Below are 24,383 nucleotides of genomic sequence, written 5' to 3'. Positions count from 1 at the left end.
ACTTTTCATGTTTGTTATGTTTTTCACCATGTTTAATGTTTACATGTATGTTGTATGTTTTCATATCCAAAAGGTACATATATAAGTATATGAAGTTCAATAATTATGAAAAGTTATAGTTACGATCTACTAAGCATGTGAATTTCAGTCCAAGCCCAATTAGCATGTAAATGGACCACAAAGGTCCAATAACATGTAAGAGGGTAATTTAGGCCCAATAGGCATGTAGATGGACCACTAAGGCCCAACACTCATGTGACCCATAGCTCAGGCCCAAATTAACATGTAAAAGTTTCGCAAGGCCCAATAAACATGTCATGGAAAATACTAGGCTCAATATACACTTGAATGGGCCCTTAAGGCTCATTGGCCATATAACGTGAATATTAGGCCCAATAAAAATTGTTATCGATGTATTTCGTCCATTCGTTATTATTTCGTTGTTTGTTTTAGCTCGAGGTTTACCAAATTGATTATAAAAGCCCTCTTTTTGTAAAAATGGCGTTCTTGGCCAATAAGCCTCAAATTTTCAATTAAGGCCCAAATTTTTGTAAAAATAGCACTTTTGTCCATAATTTATAAAAGTTCGTGATTTAGTCCAAAAATTCATATTTTGACATTTTTGGCCCAGTTTTGCAGAAAACATTTTCAGCCCCTTATTTTAAAAAAATGACACTTTCGGCCCAATTTTCATAAAAGTTACATTTTTGGCCCAATTTAGAAATAAATGTTATTTTCACCCCTAAATTTGGTTTATTTACATTTATGACTCAAACTTTGATCAAATAACATTTTTAACCCCAAAATTCTTATTTTTTGCAAATTTGGGCCCAAAACCGTGAGGCCCAAATATTAAGCCCAATAGGCTGAAATTTACACTTTTGGCCCTTTGAAAAGTAGGGTTATCATGAAAACTCATTTTTATATAAGTATGACCTGTTTGATCCTTATAAAACCATAAATGTCACTTTTTGCGCTTATCTTTTGTTTTCTTGACAATTATGACCCTTAACAAGATTTTTGCTTTAAATTTTTATATCTTAAACATATAGCCCCTTTTAACTTGATAATATGCTGTATAAGTTGTCTTAGTTCATGGATTTTTACTCAATGTTGCTTAAGATGTCGAGATGTGTTAAGATCTAACACATTTTTACAAAATAAACTAAGAAATCACACAAGACATGCATAAAACACATAGATCTACACATTTTACTTGTATTATCCCCTAAAAATCATATGAAAACCAAAAACAAGGGGGTATGAACTCACCTTTGCTTTGATGTTTCAGTTTTTGAAGATGAAGTGAAGAGATTTTTGGTCCTAGGAACACCTTGAAGTAGTTTTCGAGCTTATGAAGTTTCTAAGAGTGTGATCATGGAATAAAGCTATGTAAGAAGGAGTTATTGATGTTAAAATGAAAGGAGATGTTTGTGTTTGATAACACTTACCAAAGATTGAAAATTACTTGATGAAGATCCTTAAAAACAAGCAAAAATATCGAGATTCTTGGAGGAAGGAGGATGATCTTTGAGAGTGTTTGGAGAGGATTTGAAAAAGTGTGTGTGCGTGTGTGTTAGCTCTCAGTCAAGAGATAAAGAGAGAGAGGGTGAGAAGATGTGATGTTCACCTAGTGGGTAACGGTTCTTCACCGTTACCTTATTCAGCTCCCAATAGTCTATGCACATCCGGTGCGACCCATCCTTCTTCTTCACAAACAGGATCGGGGCTCCCCTGGGTGAACTGCTCGGACGAATAAATCCCTTGTCTAGCAGCTCCTGCAGCTGCGTAGACAACTCCTGCATCTCGGGAGGAGCCAACCGATACGGTGTCTTGGCTATCGGAGCCGCACCAGGAACGAGGTCAATCCTGAACTCCACCTGTCGCTCCGGAGGTATCCCAGGAAGCTCTTCTGGGAAAACATCTGCGAAATCTCGAACCACCGGAACCTCGTTCACTGTCGGCTTACCCGCCTCCCGGGTATCCATCACATATGCGACATATCCTGCGCATCCCTACTGAAGATAGCGTCTATCCCTCGCTGCTGAACATACAGTGGGTCCGCAATGTGGCCTCTCGCCATGAATCACTAACTCTCCCCCACCCGGGGTCCTGACTCACACTAGCTGCTGTGCGCAGTCTATCACCGCCCCATTAGGGCTCAACCAATCCATGCCTATAATCACCTTGTTCCCGCGCAACGGAATGGGAACCAAGTCTACCAAGTAGCGCTCCTCAAACAAACGCAATACGCAATCCTGAAACACCATCGATGCTCGCACCGATCGATCATCAACAATCTCTACCTCTAAAGGGCAATCCAATATGCCTGAAGACTCAGGAAACTTCTTGCTAAGCGCAAGGGAAACAAATGATCGGGAGGCACCCGAGTCGAACAACACCTAAACTGGGATGTCGTTCACATGGAACGATCCTAATGCATACATATACACACATAGCACATATCAATATCATAACATCATAAAATAAAGTAGAGGGAAAGAATCATACCCGTCACCACGTCGGGTGCAGCGCATGCCTCCTCGGTAGTCAGCTGAAATGCCCGGCTCCTCACCACCGGAGCCTCTTCCTTGCCTTGCCGGCCATTAGTGATCCGCAAGGTCGCTGGAGCTGGCGCCTTTACTGGCGTCGATGCTGTTAACTGGGGGCAATTGGCCTTCTTATGGCCCCTCTGGTTGCAGTGAAAACACAACAACTCCGATGTCTGAATAGCCGAAACTGGAGTAGTACAATCCCTGCTAAAGTGCCCTGCCTTGCCGCACTTGTAGCAGCCTGCTGATCCCATCCTACATGCTCCCTCATGCGTCCTGCCGCATTTCCCGCAGCGGCCAGGTCCCCCTTGGCCTTTCGGCCTCCCATCTGATCCCCTGGGCTTCTTTCCTGAAGCCCCAACCACCTGCCCCGCCTCTGTTTTCCTCTTCCGAATGTGCTCTAAATCAATCTCCCTTTCCCTTGCCCTGACAATCATGGATTCCAGGGTAGGGCAAGCTGAAAAGCTAACATGCTCCCGGATACCTGCTCGGAGCATGTCATGATAACGGGTCCTCCTCATGTCCTCATCGCCCGCATACTGGGGCACCAACAGTGCCCTCTCCCGGAACTTGGCGATGATCTCCGCCACAGTCTCCGTTGTCTGCCTTATGTCCAAAAACTCCTTGGCCAGCTGCTGAAGCTTGACAGCCGGTGCAAACTCTGCCCTGAACCTGGTCACAAAGTCCGACCAGGTCATAGCCTCGGTAACTGAGGCTCCCAACGAGTCACCCACTGACTCCCACCAATCTCGAGCTCGGTCTCGTAAACACCCTGCTGCATACCTCACCTTCGACCCCTCGGGGCAGAAGCTAGTCAACTGTGCGGACTCGATGTCCGCAATCCATCGCCTGGCCGCAATGGGGTCTTTCACCCCGTGGAAATCCGGCGCACCACTGCCCCTGAAGTCCTTAAAGGACAGCGTGCAAGATCCCGACTGGCCAGATGCCATGTCACTCCTGAACGCCCTGAGGCGATCCTCCATCAACTCGATGATCCCTTCCTTGATCGAACCGAAGATAATGGGGGTCGACTCAAGGATACCCCTGGTGATTTCTGACGCGATGAACTCGCGTAGTCCCTCATCTACCGGCTCGGAACCTGATCCCGAACCTGACCCCTCTCCTGAACCGCCATCTATCGGCCTCAATCGAAGTATCACCATTCTGCAATACATAATAACAATCATTAGTGATACTGATACTTCTTGAGGGATCACAACTACTTACACGTTCCCCGGTCTTATCTTGGCCTTCCTTGGTTCGGGTACGAATCCTCTGCTTTCAGTAGTACGGGCCCATACTACCTTCCACATCTATCCGTACCTTCTTCAAGGACTGCCTCGACTCCACCAGATCCCTTCCACTACGGCTGATCACTGCTATACTCATCCTAGGCTTGCCCTAGGGAAATCTCAGGCTCCACCCTACCAGGTCCTCAGCTGGTGAAGGCCTCTTAGTAGTTCCAATTAACAATTACCTTAATACCATCACATGTGGTGAAGCTCGGATAATCCTTCGAGTAACAGGCTCATCCCTACAACGATTAGACGCAAACGAGAGCTGCGCAATAGGGCCAAATCCAGCACTCTAAGATTATTCAACCCTGATCACATCTGACGTGACGTATTCACCTAATGGCTAACTCCCACCACTCATAGTCCCACAAAGCACAAAGCAAGCAACATTCGAACTAAGGGAACAATCTCAAGCAAATCCGCTCTCATAGAGAGAAACTGATCTAGCATACAGAGCTAAACTCATACTATCAGACATAACCTAACAGGCTATCCTACTGTTGTCTACTCGATTCTAGCATGCAATTTTCATACACTGTAGCACATAAAGCAGGCACATAAGGCATCACTACTAGATCCTTAGTCCTATTCTAGCATGCTGTTCTACTGAAACTGATAAACACAACATAAGCTTGTATGGGTACTTTGGGGAATACTTACTTGAGCTCGGCCGGTTGCGCACATCACACACTTCGTTTCTTCTTAAAATACTTTACTTGACCTTTTAGAAAACGTTTTCTTTTTCAAAATCTTTTGACCCCTCGATTTGAGTTCAGACACCCCCCGAAGGTGTGTCCGAATCCCTCAAACCAGGGCTCTGATACCAACTTGTAACGACCCAATTTTCTCATCCAAAAATTTCATTTTTAAACATTACTTTAGAAAACATTAATAATTAAAAACATTGTTTGATCAAACCACATCACAACGTAAACTATGTCTAAAGCCAAATCATACAACCAATCGAAATATCAGAGTGTAAATCCCAGAGAAATCTCATAAATGCGGAAACCAGTGTGTGTGCATGATGTGCCGCTACCGCGCCAGCTCCTTCCCCTTCGATAAAGAGGTACCTGAAACCAAAACTGTAAACTGTAAGCACAAAGCTTAGTGAGTTCCCCTATAATACCTCATACCATGCAAGCATATAACATATAACATTCAGCTAGGAGTTACGGGCCTCGCCCACACTCGTGAAGATACGGGCCCTGCCCATACTTCGCTAGTCGGGAGATACGGGCCTCGCCCACACTCGTGAAGATACGGGCCCTGCCCACACTTCGCTAGCCGGGAGATACGGGCCTCGCCCACACTCTACTATCTGGGAGATACGGTCCTAGCCCACACTCCACTCTCGGAGAGATATGGGCCTTGCCCACACTCAACCGCTAACTCATAATATACAAGTATCACACAGACAACAAGTATAGACAACTCTATCATACCGACACATATATCATACTTAACTAAACCAAGAGATACAGGCTCGGCCCACACTCTAGTGCTAACATCTCGTCTACACGGGTCGGCCTTGGTGCCTTAAACCCGTTCCTACTGGAAGGAAACTCACCTCGAAATAGCTGCTGGTCTGTGTGGGAATTGACTGTCTGCTGCTGCTGCTGCTCCGGAAATCCTCCGACTATAATTCCCACAAAACACTCAATCAAACACCGCTAACTGACCCTCGGGTAAATTGACCATTTTACCATTGATCAAGTTAAAAGTCAAAGCCAGAGTCATCTTTCAGTTGACCCGACTCGCCGAGTTGGCTTCCTAACTCGCCGAGTCCTTATCCAATCAATTGTTCTGCAACCCATCTCTACTCATCGAGTTCGGCATTGACTCGACGAGTTCTCCTTCTAAACTAATATCCAAGTCCTTCATCCTACTCGCCGAGTTGTATGAACAACTCGCCGAGTTCATCTTCATCCGATGAACAATTCATGCTGTGACTCGCCGAGTTGTATGAACAACTCGCCGAGTCTGTTCTTGATCTAAGAAGACTGCCTTGAACTCGCCGACTCAGGGCGTTGACTCGCCGAGTTCCTTCATGGGTGAGTTCGGCTACTAACTCACCGAGTCCACCCAGGACTCACTACTCAACTCGACACAACGAAAAGGGGACAAACTCGGAGACTCGCGACCAGACTCGCCGAGTCAGATGAGCGACTCGCCGAGTCTGCTTCATGCAGAAGCCATATACGCGATTTTGCTCGAATCCAGTCCCTACCATTCATAGAGCTGGGCTCCTAGGGCTTGGTTGCCACGTAAAGTTTCCAACTTTACGTGTAGATAATCACCAATAAAGGTTCTAAGGCTCAAAGTGCACCAAAAGGGGTAGATTTAGGGCTTGTGTGCAATATGACCCCATAAAGGCAGTAGATCCAAGCTCCAAGGACTGAATAAGGTCTAGATCTAAAGGCTAACAACTTGAATCAACCAATAATGCACAACCAAGCTTGGGACATGGTTCAAGAAGGACTTTAATGGAGTAATAAGCATAGAAACAGGGGGAAAACGAGTTATACCTCCAAGAAATTACTGAGAGAACACGAAGATGCTTGGCTTCCTTCCCTTCCTCTTGATCTACTCTTCTTCCTTCCCAAAATCTTCAAGGAAACACACTAAAAAGCCTCAAACTCACAAAAACAAGGGCTAGAATGTATGGAGAGCTTTTGAGGGTGAAGGGGGCGGAGTTGGGGCGCAAATGGTCGTTTAAATAGGGTGCAAACCCTTGGAAATTAGGGTTTCATCAGACAGTGCGGACTCGCCGAGTCGCCAACTTAATCGCGTCCCAAGTCTCGTCTCTACTCGGCGAGTCGGGCCTCCAACTCGCCGAGTCCAAGGCCAATAATACAAAATACTCAGATAAATCTTACATACCAGGAACCAGGTGCTACAGTTGGTCTCTTTCATTGGTAAAAAGTGTGTTGACTTGGTCAGTCTGTCGACGATTACCCATATGGTATCAAGTCCGCCTGATGTCTTCGACAGCTTGGTTATGAAGTTCATGGTTATTCGTTCCCACTTCTATTCCGATATATCAGGCTGTTGTAGTAGTCATAAGGGTTTCTGGTATTCCACCTTGACCTTGGCACAAGTCAGACACTTGCCCACATAGGTAGCAATCTCAGCTTTCATGTTCGGCCACCAGTACAACTTCTTGAGGTCTAGATACATCTTATCTGAACCAGGATGGATGGAATATCGAGTCTTGTGTGCTTCGTTCATGACAACGTCTCGGAACCCACCAAACTTCGGTGTCCAAATCCGGTTCATGAGGTAACGAGCTCCATCTTCCTTAACTTCTAGGTTTTTTATCCATCCTTCTCAATGCCTCACCTGTCATGTTTTTTGGTTTCAAGGCTTCAAGTCGAGCTTCCTTGATTTGTGTGAATAGGTGTGAATGGATCGTCATTGTTAATGACTTCACCTGGCGACCTGAATATTCCTTCCTGCTTAGGGCATCGACTACAACATTTTCCTTGCTCGGATGATAACGAATTTTGCACTCGTAGTCGTTCAGCAGCTCTACCCATCTTCTTTGCCGCATGTTGAGCTATTTTTGATTGAGGATATTTTGGAGACTTTTGTGATCGGTTAAGATGGAGCACTTTGTGCCGTAGAGGTAGTGCCTCCAGATTTTTAGGGCGACCACTACTGCTCCCAGTTCAAGGTCGTGGGTAGTATAATTAACCTCGTGTATCTAAAGTTGCCTTGACGCGTAAGCGATGACCTTCCCTCTCTGCATGAGCACACATCCGAGACCTTGATTTGAAGCATCGCAATATACCACGAAGTCATCGGTTCCTTCTGTAAGAGACAAGACCGACGCGCTGCATAAGGCTTGATTTAACGTTTGGAAGGCGGCTTCTTGTTTATCTCCCCACTTAAACATCACACCTTTTTGAGTCAAGGTGGTGAGTGGTTTAGCGATCTTGGAGAAGTTTTGGATGAATCTTCGGTAGTATCCAGCGAGCCCTAAAAATTGTCGGATTTCTGTCGGCGTTGTAGGTGCTGACCAGTTTTCGATCGCTTTGATTTTTTAGGGATCCACATGTATCCCTTTCTCGCTAACCATGTGGCCAAGGAATCCCACTTCTCGGAGCCAAAATTCGCACTTTGAAAATTTAGCATAAAGCTTCTCAGTTCTTAGAGTCTCCAATACTAGTCGCAGATGTTGGCTGTGCTCTTATTTGCTTCGCGAATAGACCAAGATATCATTGATGAATACGATCACAGATTTGTCTAAAAAGGGTCGACACACCTGGTTCATCAGATCCATGAATACCGTAGGTGCGTTTTTTAATCCAAAGGGCATCACCACAAATTCGTAATGGCCGTAGCGCGTTCTGAAATCCGTCTTGGGAATATCATCCTCTTGAACTCCCAGTTGATGGTAACCCGACCTTAATTCGATTTTTGAAAAGTAGCTTACTCCCTGAAGTTGGTCGAAGAGGTCATCGATTCGGGGCAGGGGATATCGATTCTTGACAGTAAGTTTGTTTAACTCTCGATAGTCGATGCACATGCGAAAAGATCCATCCTTCTTTTTCACAAACAGGACTGGTGCTCCCCAGGGTGAAAAGCTCGGTCTGATGAACCTCTTGCTTAATAGTTCGTTCAATTGACTAGACAGTTCTTGCATTTCTGCCCGTGCGAGACGATATGGAGCTTCGGCTACGGGGGTAGCTCCGGGAACCAAGTCGATTCTGAATTCAACTTGTCGTGCGAGTGACACACCTGGCAGATCTTCTGGGAATACGTCGGGGAAGCTGCACACTTTTGGAATGTCTTTGATATCCTTCACCCCTTGTTTCTTATCTACGACGTGGGCTAAGAAGGCGTGGTATTCCTTTCGGAGGTACTTTTTGATGGGTTTTATGCATAAAAACAATCCTATATGCTCATACAAACCCTAATGCTTGGATCTAGGTTTCTCTATTGTACATGCTTTGAATCCAAGACTTACAAACCTAGATCTATCATATATAAATCGAAAATATCATAAAGAAAACAGATCTAAGTGGTTTACCTCTTCCAAGTAGCTTGAATCCTTGTAATCTTATTGATCTTGAGCTTAGAGTCACAATTGTAACTCCTCTAATGGCTCACAAACCCCACATGTAAGAAGTCCCATTCCATACCAATGATGATGTCGAAACTTTTTATCGTGACCGACAATAGATCGATTTTGAACGAATGGTGATCTAGAGTGAGGGTACACCCTATATAAATATCATTAGTGTGCTCAACCTTTCCGTTTGCCATTTCTACGACGTATGAATCTTTTAATGACTGGGGATTTTCTTTAAGTAAATGTTTGAATTGTTGGCTCACGAAACTCCTTTCCGCCCCACAATCGAAAAGTATGCATGCATAAGAGTTATTGAGGAGGAACGTACCGGTAACCACCGTGGGGTCCTTGACTGCTTCTCTATGCCCTAAAGCTAGGACTCTTCCTGCACCCCCAACATTGGTGTTTCGTGCTTTTGGGCAGTTTCTTTTGAAGTGCCCTGCCTCTCCACAACCGTAACAGGTTTGGCTTGCTCCGGTGTTGGCGGCCGGGGTGGCTTGAGTGACGGATTGGGCTGACACTTTACAGAATCGAGCATTGTTCCTCTTCTTGTTGCAATTACTACAGTTCATTTCTCGACAAGCATCAGTGTGGTGGAAGTTGCACTTGTTGCACTTGGGAAGAGTTCCAGCATATTGCTTCCGCGGGGCCGGAGTGGAGGGAGTAGTGGAAGGATGGATGGAAACAGTTTGCCGTTTCTTAGCGGGATCCTACGCCAGTTGCTTCTTTTTATTGTTCCAGAACTTCCTCTTGTTGTTCCCTCCTTTTGCTTGATCGGAGGTGGTTGGCACCGTGACATGGCTGGACCGATGATCAATGAGTTGTTGTGCCAACTCCTTGGCACTATCAAAAGTGGTTGGCCTCGAGGCCAGCACGCTATCTTGAATCTGGGATGATAGACCCCAGAGATATCGTTCCACCTTCTTGCTTTCCGGTGTAACCATCGCCGGACAGAGGAGTGCTAGATCATTGAATCGAGTGGTGTAAGCTGCAAGGTCCGAGCCCGTCATCTTGAGATTCCACAGTTCCTGTTCTAATTTTTGCACCTCACCCCTTAGGCAATATTCCTTCAGTATCATAGTTTTCAAGTCTTCCCAACTTAACGAGTTAGCCACAGAGAGTGTTATCGATTTTACGTGGCCGTTCCACCAAGTGAGGGCCTTGCCAGAGAAAGTGCAGGCTGCGAATTTGACTTTGTATGTTTCGGGGCATAAACAGATCTCGAAGATGGATTCAGTCTTCTCGAACCACTGCATCAAAGCGATGACGCCCCCACTTCCATTGAAAGAATCAGGTTTGCCATTTGTGAAGTCTTTATAGGAACATTCTCTCGAACGCCCTTGGCTATCCCCTTGAGTAGAGATGTTAATACTGCTCCCTGTCCTCCTGGCACCGTCAGTGTTGATTTGGGACATAGCAGCTGCCACCGCGGATGTAGCCGCAGCCTGAAACATAATAGGATCATACTGGGGAGGCGGAGGGGGTGAATTTGTTTGCATTCTCTCAGTGCATCTAGCAGATCTAGGAGGTGGCATTTTTCTGTCATAGAATTTCAAAGACGAAATGGGTATAAGGCTTTTAGTAATGGATATAAGTCGAGTGTCGTGAAATTAGTTCATTAGTTTTTAAGTATATTATTTCCCGACTTCCATATGTTTGCAAACAAATTCATAGTAGAAATCTATATAATTAAACTTATGGATTCAGTAGTGAGATCTAGTGCCAAACATCCAATGAAATAAAATGCATGCCAAATTCATTGATAAACTTTTAGTACATATTGTTTTAGGGAAAATTTGACCTCATAGGGTCCACATTACATCAATGTAAAGGATAATTTTTGGCGGCACAAAAGCCCTTTGACTAGTGTAATCACTTAATCGCGGGGTCAACCTATTCGCAAGAAAGTGTAGCACCAACGCATACTCGAAATCCTAGTTTTATAACAAAACATGAGCAGTGCAAACACTACTCGCGGCGGGTGGCATCTGGTCCATGGTGGCCCTGAGATGAGGACGAGGCTCCCTGAAGCTCCGCAGTCTGGTGTTCGCCCGCGATCACTCTCTCCTCGAGAGCAGCGTGCCTCACTTGGTACTCCCTTACCTCCGCTCGAGCGACAACAAGGTCCTCGATAAGTTGTCCACCGGATAGAAGTCCCTTTCCAACTCCCTGGTGTGTGCATCGGTGGCTTCCGTAACAACGTTGAGATTCCGAACTTGAGCTGCCATTTACCTACTCTGGTTCCCCAAATTCGTGATATGCTGGACCATGACGGGGAGGGCTCTGTCAGCCGGTCCCCCGTGGCTGAGGTCGTAGTAACCACGTTGGTCGCTATATGGTGATCGTTGGCGTTGTTGTCGGCTCCACCTTTCGATCACTGTTGCCCAACGGGGCTCAGGCCCGTTGTAGCCGAAACGGTTCGCAGGCACCCTGGCGATGTAAGGAGGGTTGAAGACTTCCTCCTCTGGTTCCTCTTCTTCTTCTTCCTCTTCAGATTCTTCTTCTTCGTCCTCCATTTCATCTTCCTCCTCGGGTTCTTCTTCTTCGTCAATCTCCTCAGGGTCCTCCTAAGGATCCTCCTCGATCATTTCCTCGGGTTCTGCCTCGAGCCATCCAGTGTTTCCCTCATTAGGGAAGTAAGGGTCTCCAGGTAGATGAAATTCGGCCATGTCGTCTGCACGAGAATTGGGGTGTAAGAAGCATGTAAAGGATAATAATAATAATAATATTGCGCTATAGCAACATGAAATACTCATATAGTATTTTAAGTGTTTACATTTGGTTTTTAGAGCATTCTTTGTAGAGTGAAGTTAGGTCGTTAGATTTGTTGCCAATTGCGAGTATCCCCCACTATGTGTAAGTCACTTCTCGGACGGATATAGTTGATCATGATATATCCTTCCCATAACTGATTACACATACCAAGGCATACTCGTAGTGTTCAATTCCTCTTCTTTTTACTTTATGTTCTCCCTAGTTATGACACTATGCGAGTATGTATTTATACTTTAAACAAGAAAACTATTTATTTTCTAAAAGTATAACCAATTGAAAAATGTTTCAAATTAGAGACTTTTAGTCCCGAATGTGTTTATAGTTTGTATATCTTATGTGGTTTGATATACTTAATTCACTATAAATCGTGCTCTGATACCAATCTGTCACACCCCCAAACCAAGGATGGCGGAAACGTCCGGGGTTGGAGGACTTCATGTATAGTATCATAACAATAATTGCAATAGTGATCAAAGTAAACATAACCAACATAAATATAATTGAAAAAGTTACATCATTGTATGAGTTACATGTTTCCAAATCAATTACATTATGTTGACAAAATATGAAATGTTTGATGCCATAACGTCCCATCCTCAAAAGCACTCGATTACCTGTTTAATGATTTCTTGAGAATACAAGTTGTTTGAAAAAGTGTCAACACGTTGGTGAGTTCATAAACTTTTGTATGTAGTTATGAAAACCTTTTCTTGTAAAAGTAGTGTTCGTTCCAGAAAATCCAATATTTTCCTTAATGTGTAAATGTAGTCTTAAAACCCAAAGACCGAGATGTACACGTAATTTGTCATGCTTATAGTAAAACAATGCAAGTTTAAATCGACATAAACTTGTTTGATTTCAATGAAATCCCCGTAAATTCTATGTTTGTTAATACTTAATGTGAGTTATTATAACCATGCTATGATCTAGTTGGCCTGAAACGACGTTCTTCAGGCGTCGGAAATGTTATGACATTTGTCACCCCAGACCTGCCGGTCTAGCTGTTGCATGCAACTAAGGTGTGGGTTTGTCAGACCCAATATATATATCTATATACAACTATCACGCTCTCCCTCCAGGAGACTCTGGTTACAATACATGACTTATTTGTAAAGTGAAGCGAATGTCTCACAAAAATCATTAACGAATTTACGTGTAATGTAATGAAAACCCCTTTTGTATAAATGTATCCTTTTGTATATGATGTTTCCCCCTCAACCCATTATATTTAAATATGCAAATGGATGGTGTTAGTTAAAGCTAAATCGAATTACAAATCAAAATGCAAACCCTTTATTATTTTTAATGTACACATAAACAACAATTATATACAAGCAGTTATGTACGCTGCCTGTGATCTAATATGTAATGCACACTTTGATTTAATCCATTTTTGTTTATTTGTGAATTGTCCGTGATAAATATATGGAATGTCCCAAAATAAGCTAAACCTTACTGATACTTAAATGTTGTAATCCAAATTTCACTTTTTAGAAGAGCTTTATTATTTTCTCAATTATTTGTGTTATTACTAACTACATTTTCTCAATATATACTTATAGAAAAATATTCATGTTTGTAAATTAATAAATTAATTCTAATCATTGGTCAACATATACTTATGATTTATTCTTAATATTTTCATTTCTCACCCGTGGTGTCCACGGGTATATATATATATATATATATATATATATATATATATATATATATATATATATATATATATATATATATATATTAAGTGTTGATATTTGTAAGAACCAAGAACTTATGACAAATAAATTTTCTATAAATATAAATATCTATCTTATCTATCAGATGATTGTATATTTTCAAGCATACAGTCAGTGGTATTTACAATAACAAATAATGTTTATGACATTTTTTAACATTTAAATATTAAGAGTACTAGTGATGATAGTATCATTTTTATGAATAAATTAATTGATATTATTGCATGTATATGTGAAACAAATATTATATGAAATTCGTATTATGTTCAAGCATTAGAAACATGTTGGATGAGTGGTTATGTAATTTGATTTCAAACTAAGAGGTGATGGTATCGGTTCATCTCCAAAAAATGATTAGCACTCCTCATATGAGTCAAAGTAACTCGCCGAGTTACTTGAGTTTTAGTAAAAAGACAAAATGAAAACAAAAAAAACTAACAAAAAACCGCAAAAAAAACCGAACCGCATAAAAACCGAACGGTGCGGTTTCTAAATTTTAAAAAACCGAAGTTGTGGTTTTCGGTTCGGTTTTGGCCAAAAACCGCACCATGCTCACCATACTATACACGTTGATTAAAAAAAATTAAATATCAATATGTGAACATTAAACATTTTTTAAAATAAAATTTTGAAATAAATACAAACTAAATAATGAATAAATAAGTAATTCTATCTATACAGTTGACATAGTAATTTATATTTAGAAGTCATCACTTAATCATAATGACATTTATACCCTTCAACACAATGCAACAAAATAAGACAAAATTTGTACAGATAAAACTCATGGAACTCATACTACTTGTTGAAGTAACTTATGATGAATTCAAACCACCATGTTAGTGCCTAATACTACAACAGCCTAACACAAAAAATACTTAAATATTAATAAATCTAAAATAAAAGCAACCACCAAAACCAGTGATATTTTCAAAATTCACCAACACTCATCCAAGAGTCATAAACATATGTAAAAGTCTTCAAAGATCAACCTATATATCAAGATTTTTCAAAAATTTCAGCAATAACTTGAATATTAAGGGAAAGCTTCATAAATGTATTGCACTTTAAAAAGATTTCTATTTCCACACATTTATAATAGCTATTCTTTAGTTTTTAAAAAGTACGATCATATTCTCATGATTGTTGATTGAGTAGCTAATTTTTAGTTTTTTAAAGTAAAACATCTAACAATATATAAATATTTAATTTGTACGATTCAAAAAAATGCCGTTATATATAATCAAAATCTATAAATATAAAAATTTATAAAAATAACATATTATATTTTGTTGATATCAAAATAATTGTATAACTAAAAAATAAAAAATAATTGTAACTAATAATGTAGATATTAAAAAAAAAATAGAGTCATAATTCAAATTTACGTTTGTATTTGTAAACTAAATTTTAATAGATCACATATTGATGGACACAAATCGGCGTTTATCAATGTGGCCCGTAAAAAAACGAGTTAATGTCAAAATTTATAACGCTTATATATATATATATATATATATATATATATATATATATATATATATATATATATATATATATATATATATATATATATATATAAGCGTTATAAATTTTGACATTAACTCGTTTTTTTACGGGCCACATTTATATATATATATATATATATATATATATATATATATATATATATATCATTGTTTTAAAAAAATATCATCAAAAAGAAAACAATTAGAAGGTTTTATTTAAGAAGTATCGTTACAAAGGTTTGATTTCATAAATGTTACTTAAAAATATCAATTCAAACCTCAATAATAATAATAATAATAATGATAAATCAACTTTTGGAATTTAGCTCATTTATTTAATTGTTTTGATTTCAAATCGACAATATTTTCTTTTATTATAGTTCAAATATGTATTTTAAAAAATTTTGTTTTCTTTTTGTTCCAATCCTAAAATATAAGAATTCACAAATGGAAGGTTATTATCTATATTAATATACATTAATTAACATATTAATAAAATTAATTAATATGATGTGAAATTTTGAATAAAAAGCAAAAAAAAAAAAAACACACACAAAAATGACAAACGGAAAAAAAAAAAACAATTCTGAAATTCCTAAAAAATGACAAACGAAATTGACATTTAACAAAAATAATCTTTATATTTATTAAGGTGGATATCTAATGACATAAATTTTAAAAGATAATTTTCATCATTGTAGATAGAGAAATTATATTGTTCTTCCTTGTTTATATCATTTTATCTATTTTTTCTCTTGAATCATCTAATTTCATCATTGTAGACGGAGAAATTAGATTGTTCTTCGTTGTTTATATCATTTTATCTATTTTTATCTCTGTAATCATTTGACTAAATAAATATTTGAAATCCAACTCCCTTATATGACAGATTCCTTTATAGTTCGTCTTTAGTTTCATTATCATTGAATCTAGTATCTAACACTTTTCAACCATTCTTTCTAGTTCACCCCTCATCGGTATATATGTATCTTCAACAACATACTATGCCAAACATTTCCTACAAAAAGAGAAATCAACAAAAAGTCGACATATAATGTAAATTTAAAAGTCTAAGTTGAATCATAGTCATATACTTACAACCTTTTTATAAAGGGATATATGCACTAAAGTCTCAATATTTTCATCGATTTAATAAGAAAGTCTTAATTTTTTTTTTACAGTAAAGTCCAAATTACCGGCAGTTTTTGACACTTTTATTTTTTTTCCGATTAGCTGGTAATTAGGACATTTTTGTCAAAAAAAAAAAAAAAAATTAAGACTTTTTTGTCAAATCGTCAATTAAGACTTTACTGTCTAAAAAATAAAATTTAGGACTTTCTTGTGAAATCGTTGAAAATATTGGGACTTTAGTGTATATATCCCTTATTTTGGTTAGAAATTTAATGATATGATACTCTTTAAGCATAAGAGTTATTGAAACTTTCTCTAGTCAGCTAGATTCTATTGAAATCCTTAACGTTTATTTTTTGTTAAATCATTTTTTTAATCTCAACAAAAAGACATTGAAAAAAATGTAGATAATCAAGAAAGAAAGAATCAGAGGTGTGTTAACTTTTTGCAGTCCCAAAATGGAGAAATAAGAAACCGGAAAAAAAATGTAATTGCCCTTCTTTCCCTTCTCCACATTCAAACCTTTTTGACTAGGTATGTCCCCACTTTTTAGTTCAAGATTTAGTGACGAAGCAAAAAGAAAGTTTTACAAGTCTTTTCACCCTTTCTCGCTCTCTCTTATGCATATGTTTCTCCTGATCCTGATTGTGTCAGAGTAAAGATGATAATGGTAAGAAAAACAGTGGTGCTGCAACAAAAGTCACAATTAAAAGTTGTTGGGTAACGAAAATACACTAAAGTCCCAATATTTTCAATGATTTGACAAGAATGTTCTAGACTTTATTTTTTTTACGGTAAAGTCCTAATTGACGATTTGACAAGAAAGTACTAAACTTTATTTTTTTGACAAAAAAATCCTAATTACCGGATAACCGGAAAAAATGGTAAAAGTTTCAAAAACTGCCGGTAATTTTAACTTTACTGTCAAAAAAATAAAGTTTATGACTTTTTGTCAAATCGATGAAAATATTGGGACTTTACTGTATATATCCCTTCTATAAATTATATAATTAAACAATTATGACTAAATTAACTATTTGAATACAATTAATTCAAATTAATTTTTATATTATTTAATAACAAAATTATATTAATAAGACTTTTAAAAAATAATAGTAAGCAATCGGTTATAATAAATTGTAATTAATTACTATAATAATGTGACTTAAGAACTTTAATGACATGACAATAAAATAAAAATGGAAAAAAAATACAATAAATGAAATGTGGAAACAAAATTACTTTAAATTACATATGTCAAAATTAAAAAGATAATGATATTTGGCAAAAAAAAAAAAAATATTTTATTTATTATGATAGATTTTTTTTCTCATGTTATACATGTCTCTTCTGTGAAGACCTATCCTTGTTAATAGCAAGCAAATTTACCACGTTAAAATTGCTAGTTTATTTAATGAGTGATTTGGACCATGTATTTATGTTTAGCATATTAAATGAATAAAACAACTCAAAATAATATATCAAATGGGTTGAAGAAAGATATTTTCAATATATACAACCTCTTAAAATTGTTTGTTAAATAAAATAAAATTTTATTATTAAAAATTTATTTTAATTTCAATAATATACAATATTAAAGCAGCCTATAACTCTAATGAGAAAAATAATTGAAATATGAGTACGATGTGGATTAGTTGGAGACAGTTGAAGTGGTTAGGTTATGGAATTGTTCCCTCCACATGATTTCCTCTTCCCTTGTCTGCGCTTAACGTCTTTGTGGATCCCTCATTTCTTTAACATGTATTGGGTTTTACATTGCTAACTGATTCTTTCACAAAAAATCATAATTTTTTTGTGAACATGTCATTTTTATATGATAGGATAAAAAAAGTTTAAATTAACCCTTTTTTGATTTTATCAAGTCTACAATAGAAAATTGGTTTTTTCAACAGTGAATGCATTAAAAAATTTAGCAAGAAGCTAGTCAAGGTTACAAACTACAAACATGAAAAAAAGTGATATACTAATCAAACCAACATATATCGTTGAACAAAAATCTATTCTTAATCCAATTAAAAGGAAATATTATCCTTCAATTTAATCTTAAATATTAAGCCTTTAAATGGGAACCAATATTTATGTTCTTATTATTTAAAACAAAAGTAAGATTTTTCTCTTGTATTTAAGCGACTCTTTATTGTCTAATTGTTTGTAGCTTCTTTTACATCCACACCTTTGGTCTTTTGATTCAAGATAACTAGCGTTGTATATTTCGTTGATCGGATTTTTCAGTATACAAATTAAGCATTCATTCTAACAACATAACATGAACAAATAGTAAACCGTTGGAAAACATACGTAACAACAACAGAAAAGTGATCACAAAATGAGGAAAACAAGCAACGAACTTTCAATCTTTTTTCTTTTCATGACATGCTGCACATGCAATAATAGCAACAAACTTTTATTATTATTATTATTATTATTATTTTTATTATTATTATTATTATTATTATTATTATTGTAACATGAACTAAAAGCAATCAACTTTCAATTTCTTTTTTGTATTTTTTTTCTGCATAATAGTTCCAACTTTCAACTTCTATCAACTTCTATATTGTGACATGATGCAAAAAAGGGAAACAAGTTCTTTTTATGCACCAAATAAGAACATTATATCCCTTTTTTTGACCTTATGCAAAAAGGGAAAAATAGTTTTTTTTGCAATAAATAGCAACACACTTTTTTTTTTTTTTTTTTTGTGTTTTTTTGGGATTTGATGCAAAAACTAAGCAAGTTAGTTAAGTAGCAATGTATTTTCATTTGTCTGTTTTTTGTGAACTGATGCAAAAAGGGAAATTAACAATGTAGCACAACTAAGTTTTGACTTTGTCCTGAATTGATCACTCAAGATTTTTTTCGCAATCAGTCCCTCAACTTTCAAATTAGCTATCAATTACGCCATTATGAAATAAATGGAAGGGTTGTTTGGCCACTAAGCTTACGAGGCATGCCATATTACATTTGAGTCACCAACACTTGCATATGTGGCATTGACATGGTCTCTACATGGATTTGTTTATAACTTTTATTAATCTTTTCCTATTATTATTCTTATTAAATCATATTCCATTTTAATCAAAGCACCTTTCATCTTCCTGTAAACCAATTCCCACCACTGCCACCATCCACCTCCTACCTCCCACCACCGACACCACCATCATCCACCTCCTAACACTATCACCATTCAACTTCCTTCAACTCATCATGAACACACCAAAATAAATGCTAAATCCAGAAACAAATGAAGAAATAGATGAAGTTCAAAGCTTCAATAAAATCTATCAAAAGAACATTAGATAAATCGAATACAAAAACATATTAGTAGAGAACCATCCATAAACAACAGTTGTATGACAATTAGCTTCAAGCTTTGGATCAACGGGGAAAGTTGATGCTTTCAGGGAAGAAGATTGTTCATTCTCCTTCCCATCCAAAGTTATCTAGACACCAAGTCTCTCATGAGAGAAATAACACTTGTGGTTTATTAATATATTATAAGTTCTAATATATTAATAATATTATTTAATTATTTTGATTAAGAATTAATTTTAGAATTAATTAAGTGATCAAAAGATAACTAATTAAATATATAGGTTGCTTATGTAAATCATCCATAACTTATATAGTGGGCTAAGAGGCTCCATGGATAATCAAGTTGGGTTGAACCCATTGAATGGTCCATGGAGGCTCCATGGGAGTTACAAACCCATGGGTCATGGAAATGAAGAGTCATGACACATTAGGGTTTACATGATGTAACCCTAAATGTGTCAACACTATATAAAGCTCATGTTTCTCCAAAAATCAGCCATGACATGCATGTTTGAGGGCTAGAGCCGATTTTTGAGTGTTACACTTTCTCTCCAAGTTTATTCCATAGCATTTGGTGTTGTGTGAAGCATTTGAGGCATCACACTTGGGGTGCTAGGCTCACAAGGTTTCAAGGATCAAAATCAACAACAAGGCATGTAGTTCTATCTTTCATTTAAGTTAAAATTGTTCCCCATGTATGCTAGATAGGATCATAACCTTGGAAATCAACTTTGCATGAGAATTAGACAAACATAGATCCAAGGTTATTAGGGTTGCATGTACACTTAGGAAGTGTTAGAATGCTCAAAACCCATCAGTGGTATCAGAGCCTAGGCTTGTTTGTTTGATACTTGATGCAAAATTGTTGAAAAATTTTGATTTTGTGCAATCTGCCTGATGAACTCGTCGAGTCCATGGGGGGACTCGCCGAGTTTATGTGTATATTCATCCTACTCGCCGAGTAGGTTCGTGCACTCGACGAGTAGGAGCCTCATAATGCAATTTTTCGACTGTTGTTGCTGGAAATGGACTAGAAACATTACCCTAAATTGTTTTGGTGTTATTAAACTTGTTTTAGATGGTGTAATGTTTGTTCTAATCCATTTACAATGGCTAATATCAATTTTTCATGATTATATGTGTTCATATGGTCTTGAAACTTTGATATGGATATTCATGTTCTTGATCTTATGAATTTATATGATCATAGGAATTACTTGTAACTTACTTGGTAGTTTAATTCTTGGTCATAATGTGTTTTAATGGAGTCCATAACTTGTCCTCAAGTTATGGAAAACCAAGAGTCACACTTGAATTAAAACCATTAAAAGAACACAAGAGTTAGAAAAATGAAAAGTCTTCATTTTAATACTCAATTACATTCATAAGTTATGAGAAATGAAAAGTTTTGAAAGTTTACAAAACATGCCCTCAAGTTTAGGAACAAGTAAAGTTATATTAAAACTTTAGTTCCAACCCTTAGAATTTTAAAAGTTAAAATTCAACCCTTATACTTATAATATTATAAGTTAATAATATATATATATATATATATATATATATATAAGATCAAAGTCGTCTTACCGCTAGTACGCCTCATTCACGAAGCCAGTCTATAAGGTGGGTATAAGGTTGTTGCCTATAAAATGGCAACTTAATGGGTGTCCACTCTCACCCACCGCTTGCTTGACTGGTGGAGGGTCGTTAGTCGAACGGGTAGGAGAATGACTTAAAAATTCTCAGTATAATGATTATTATAAAGTAACTAAACGTTTTATAAATTCTCAATCTTAGTTACTTTAGGAAAAATGTGAATAAGGTGCTAATCCATGAAATTACACTTTGCACCTTGTTTATGTCGTTGGTGGAGCGTGTGTGGTTTACCGGCACACTAACTTGGACTTAACAAGGGAGGAAAAGGGTGACTTAAGGTTTTTTATGAGGTCGGAAAGAGCGCGTGTGGTTTACCGACACAACGATTAAGTGAAAAACATTAAGGGTACTAAGTAATTTGCATGGTTACTTCACACCTTGTTTTGTGATCCTCGGTATCCCAGTCACAAAACATGAAGGGCACACTCGAGATTGAAACATGCCATTGAAAAGTTCAATGAATCTCAAAGAATCTAGGAATTTCTAAAAAGCAAATAAAACCTAATAATTTATATTTCATTTTCATGGTGGAAATTGGTGAATCGTCATTCACCTACCTTTCAAATATGTTATAACTTGGATTACGGCATCCCTCTTCTAGGTTATAATATATTGTGATTGGATCCTAGCCTTAATATTACATTTAGGTGTTTTATTAAGGACTATCCCTATATCTAAACTAAACTTATCTTTCTTCTTTTCAGATGTCTTCCAATAATTCTACTCCTGGATCAAACCCTACTGGCTCCTTCTCTCTCATGAACCTTTGTGGGAGAGTCATCTTTGATGGATCCAACACTGACTGGATCAGAAACATCAGGATGGTCACTCGTTACAAGAACAAGGAATATGTTCTTAACAAGGAGCTTAAGGTGCATGAGCCAACTACTACTCCTGAGGAGCTTGCTGAATATGAGGTTCATGAAAGAGATGCTACAAAAGTGGCATGCATCATGATGGCCACCATGACAGCCGAGCTCCAAAAGTCCTATGAGGACTACTATCCTTTTGAGATGCACCAGGATTTGATGGACCGCTACCATCAGAGTGCTCGTCAAGAGCGATATGAAATCATCTCCTCTATGATCACAAACCGAATGAAAGATGGTGAAACCATCACAAGCCACATGCAGAAAATGCAAAGGTATGTGGATCGATTGATGAAGTTGAATGTGAACTTCCCTGAGGAGTTGGCAATAGATATTATTTTACACTCCTTACCTTCATGCTATGATCAATTCCGCATGACATACCACATGAATAAGGAGGAAGTTACACTTAGCAAACTTCAGGGACTCCTAAAGACCGCATAATCAGGTCTTAAAGGTAAGTCGGTTGTAACCACTCCTACTCCTACTCCAAACTCCTCAATTGTCCTGGCAATCAGGAAAGGGAAATGGAAGAAGAGGAAGAACCCCTTGAAGGGTACCAAGGGGAAGACCCTTGATGACTCCTCTTCTAGCGGAACCAAGAAAGGTTTCGTTACACCTTCTTCTGATCCCAAAGAGGCTGAATGCTTCTATTGCCATGAAAAGTCGCACTGGAAGCGAAACTTCCCAAAGTACCAGCAAGATTTGAAGGATGGGAAAGTGAAACCCAACCATGCAGGTATTTACACTATATCATCTAATAATTCACTCTATTCTAACTCTTGGGTCCTTGATACCGGGTGCGGTATTCATATTTGTTCTGAATTACAGGGACTAAGAAGAAGTGAGAATGTGGAGCATGGAAAGATAAACTTGATCATGGGGAATAGGAAAGTTTCACCTGTCACTAAGATTGGAGTTTATATTTTGTTGCCTAGTAGTGGATTTACTTTAGATTTGAATAAGTGTTGTTATTCGCCATAAATGGAAAGAAATGTTATTTCCTTTCATGCTTTGTATAAACAAGGTTTTACCTTTTCCTTTGATAATGAAATTGGTGGAATAAATGCTTTCTTTAATAATGTGTTTTATTTTAAAGCATTACCTTGTGATGGTGTGTATGAAGCTGTGTCTGTTGTAGATAATCTAGGAAATAATGTATTGTGTATTGATTCTACTAATGATAATAACTTGGATAAAACATCATTATGGCATTGTCGTCTTGGACATATAAGCAAGAAACGCATAGGTCAACTCCAAAAGGATGGAGTCTTGGAATCATTTGACCTAAAGTCAGATGATAGTTATGAATCATGCTTACTTGGAAAAATGACAAAGTCACCCTTCACAGGTTCTTGTGCTAGGGGTGAAGGTTTGTTGGATCTTGTACACACGGATGTGTGTGGACCCTTCAAACTTGCCACAAGAGATGCTAATCGTTATTATGTGACTTTTACTGATGATTACAGTAGATATGGATATGTCTACTTAATCAAGCATAAGTTAGAGACTTTTGAAAGGTTTAAAGAGTTTAAACAGGAAGTCGAGAATCAATTGGGCAGGAACATTAAGATGCTTCGATCCGATCGTGGTGGTGAGTATCTTAGTACCGAGTTCCTCGACTATCTTAGGGAATGTGGGATTGTCTCACAATTGACACCTCCCAGGACACCGCAGTTGAATGGTGTGGCTGAGAGGCGTAATCAAATCTTATTGGATATGGTTCGTTCCATGATGAGTCGAGCTTCGCTACCAATCTCATTTTGGGGGTATGCCTTAGAGACTACTATCCATATCCTTAATCTGGTCCCTACAAAGAAGGTTGCCAAAACACACCTCACGAGATGTGGACTGGAAAAGTTCCTAGTCTATCCTGCATCAAGGTTTGGGGTTGCGAGGCTTTCGTGAGACGCGAGACTCATGACAAGCTCGAACCTCGAAGTAAGAGGTGTATTTTCATCGGCTACCCACAAAAATCCTTTGGTTACCTCTTCTACAGACCTAGTGAGAATGTGGTCTTTGTAGCAAGGAGGGATGTCTTTTGAGAGAGAGAGTTCATAAGCCAAGGAAACAGTGGGAGGCTAATTGACCTTGAAGAACTTCAAGAGTCAAGTGGTGAAGGAACCTCAAACCCTAGCAGCCAACTTGAGGAGGAAACTCCTGTTGTACCTCCATTTGTACCTCTGAGGCGTTCCACAAGGGTTAGGAATGTACCTGAGCATTACTATGGATTCCATATTACTGCGGCAGGTGATACACTTATCAGTGATGAGACACTGATAGGTCTGGATGAACCTAATAGCTATGCGGAAGCCATGGCAAGCCCCGATTCTGCTAAATGGAAAGAGGCAATGGATAGCGAGATACAGTCCATGTATGAAAATCAGGTCTGGGACTTGGTTGATAATGTGCCAGGTCGTAAGACAGTTGGGTGCAAATGGATCTTCAAGA

General features: G+C 38.1%; 1 protein-coding gene across 1 annotated transcript; it reads right to left on the bottom strand.

The window, feature by feature from the left end:
• Positions 1 to 9,634: 9,634 nt before the first annotated feature.
• Positions 9,635 to 10,459, bottom strand: LOC128127226 (uncharacterized). The gene has a single exon (XM_052765663.1). It carries the CDS (start codon positions 10,457 to 10,459, stop codon positions 9,635 to 9,637), a length of 825 nt encoding a protein of 274 aa, XP_052621623.1.
• Positions 10,460 to 24,383: the final 13,924 nt, after the last annotated feature.

Source organism: Lactuca sativa, chromosome 7, assembly GCF_002870075.4.
Source record: "Lactuca sativa cultivar Salinas chromosome 7, Lsat_Salinas_v11, whole genome shotgun sequence".
Taxonomy (NCBI): Eukaryota; Viridiplantae; Streptophyta; class Magnoliopsida; order Asterales; family Asteraceae; genus Lactuca; species Lactuca sativa.
This window is presented reverse-complemented; position numbering and strand designations above follow the sequence as displayed.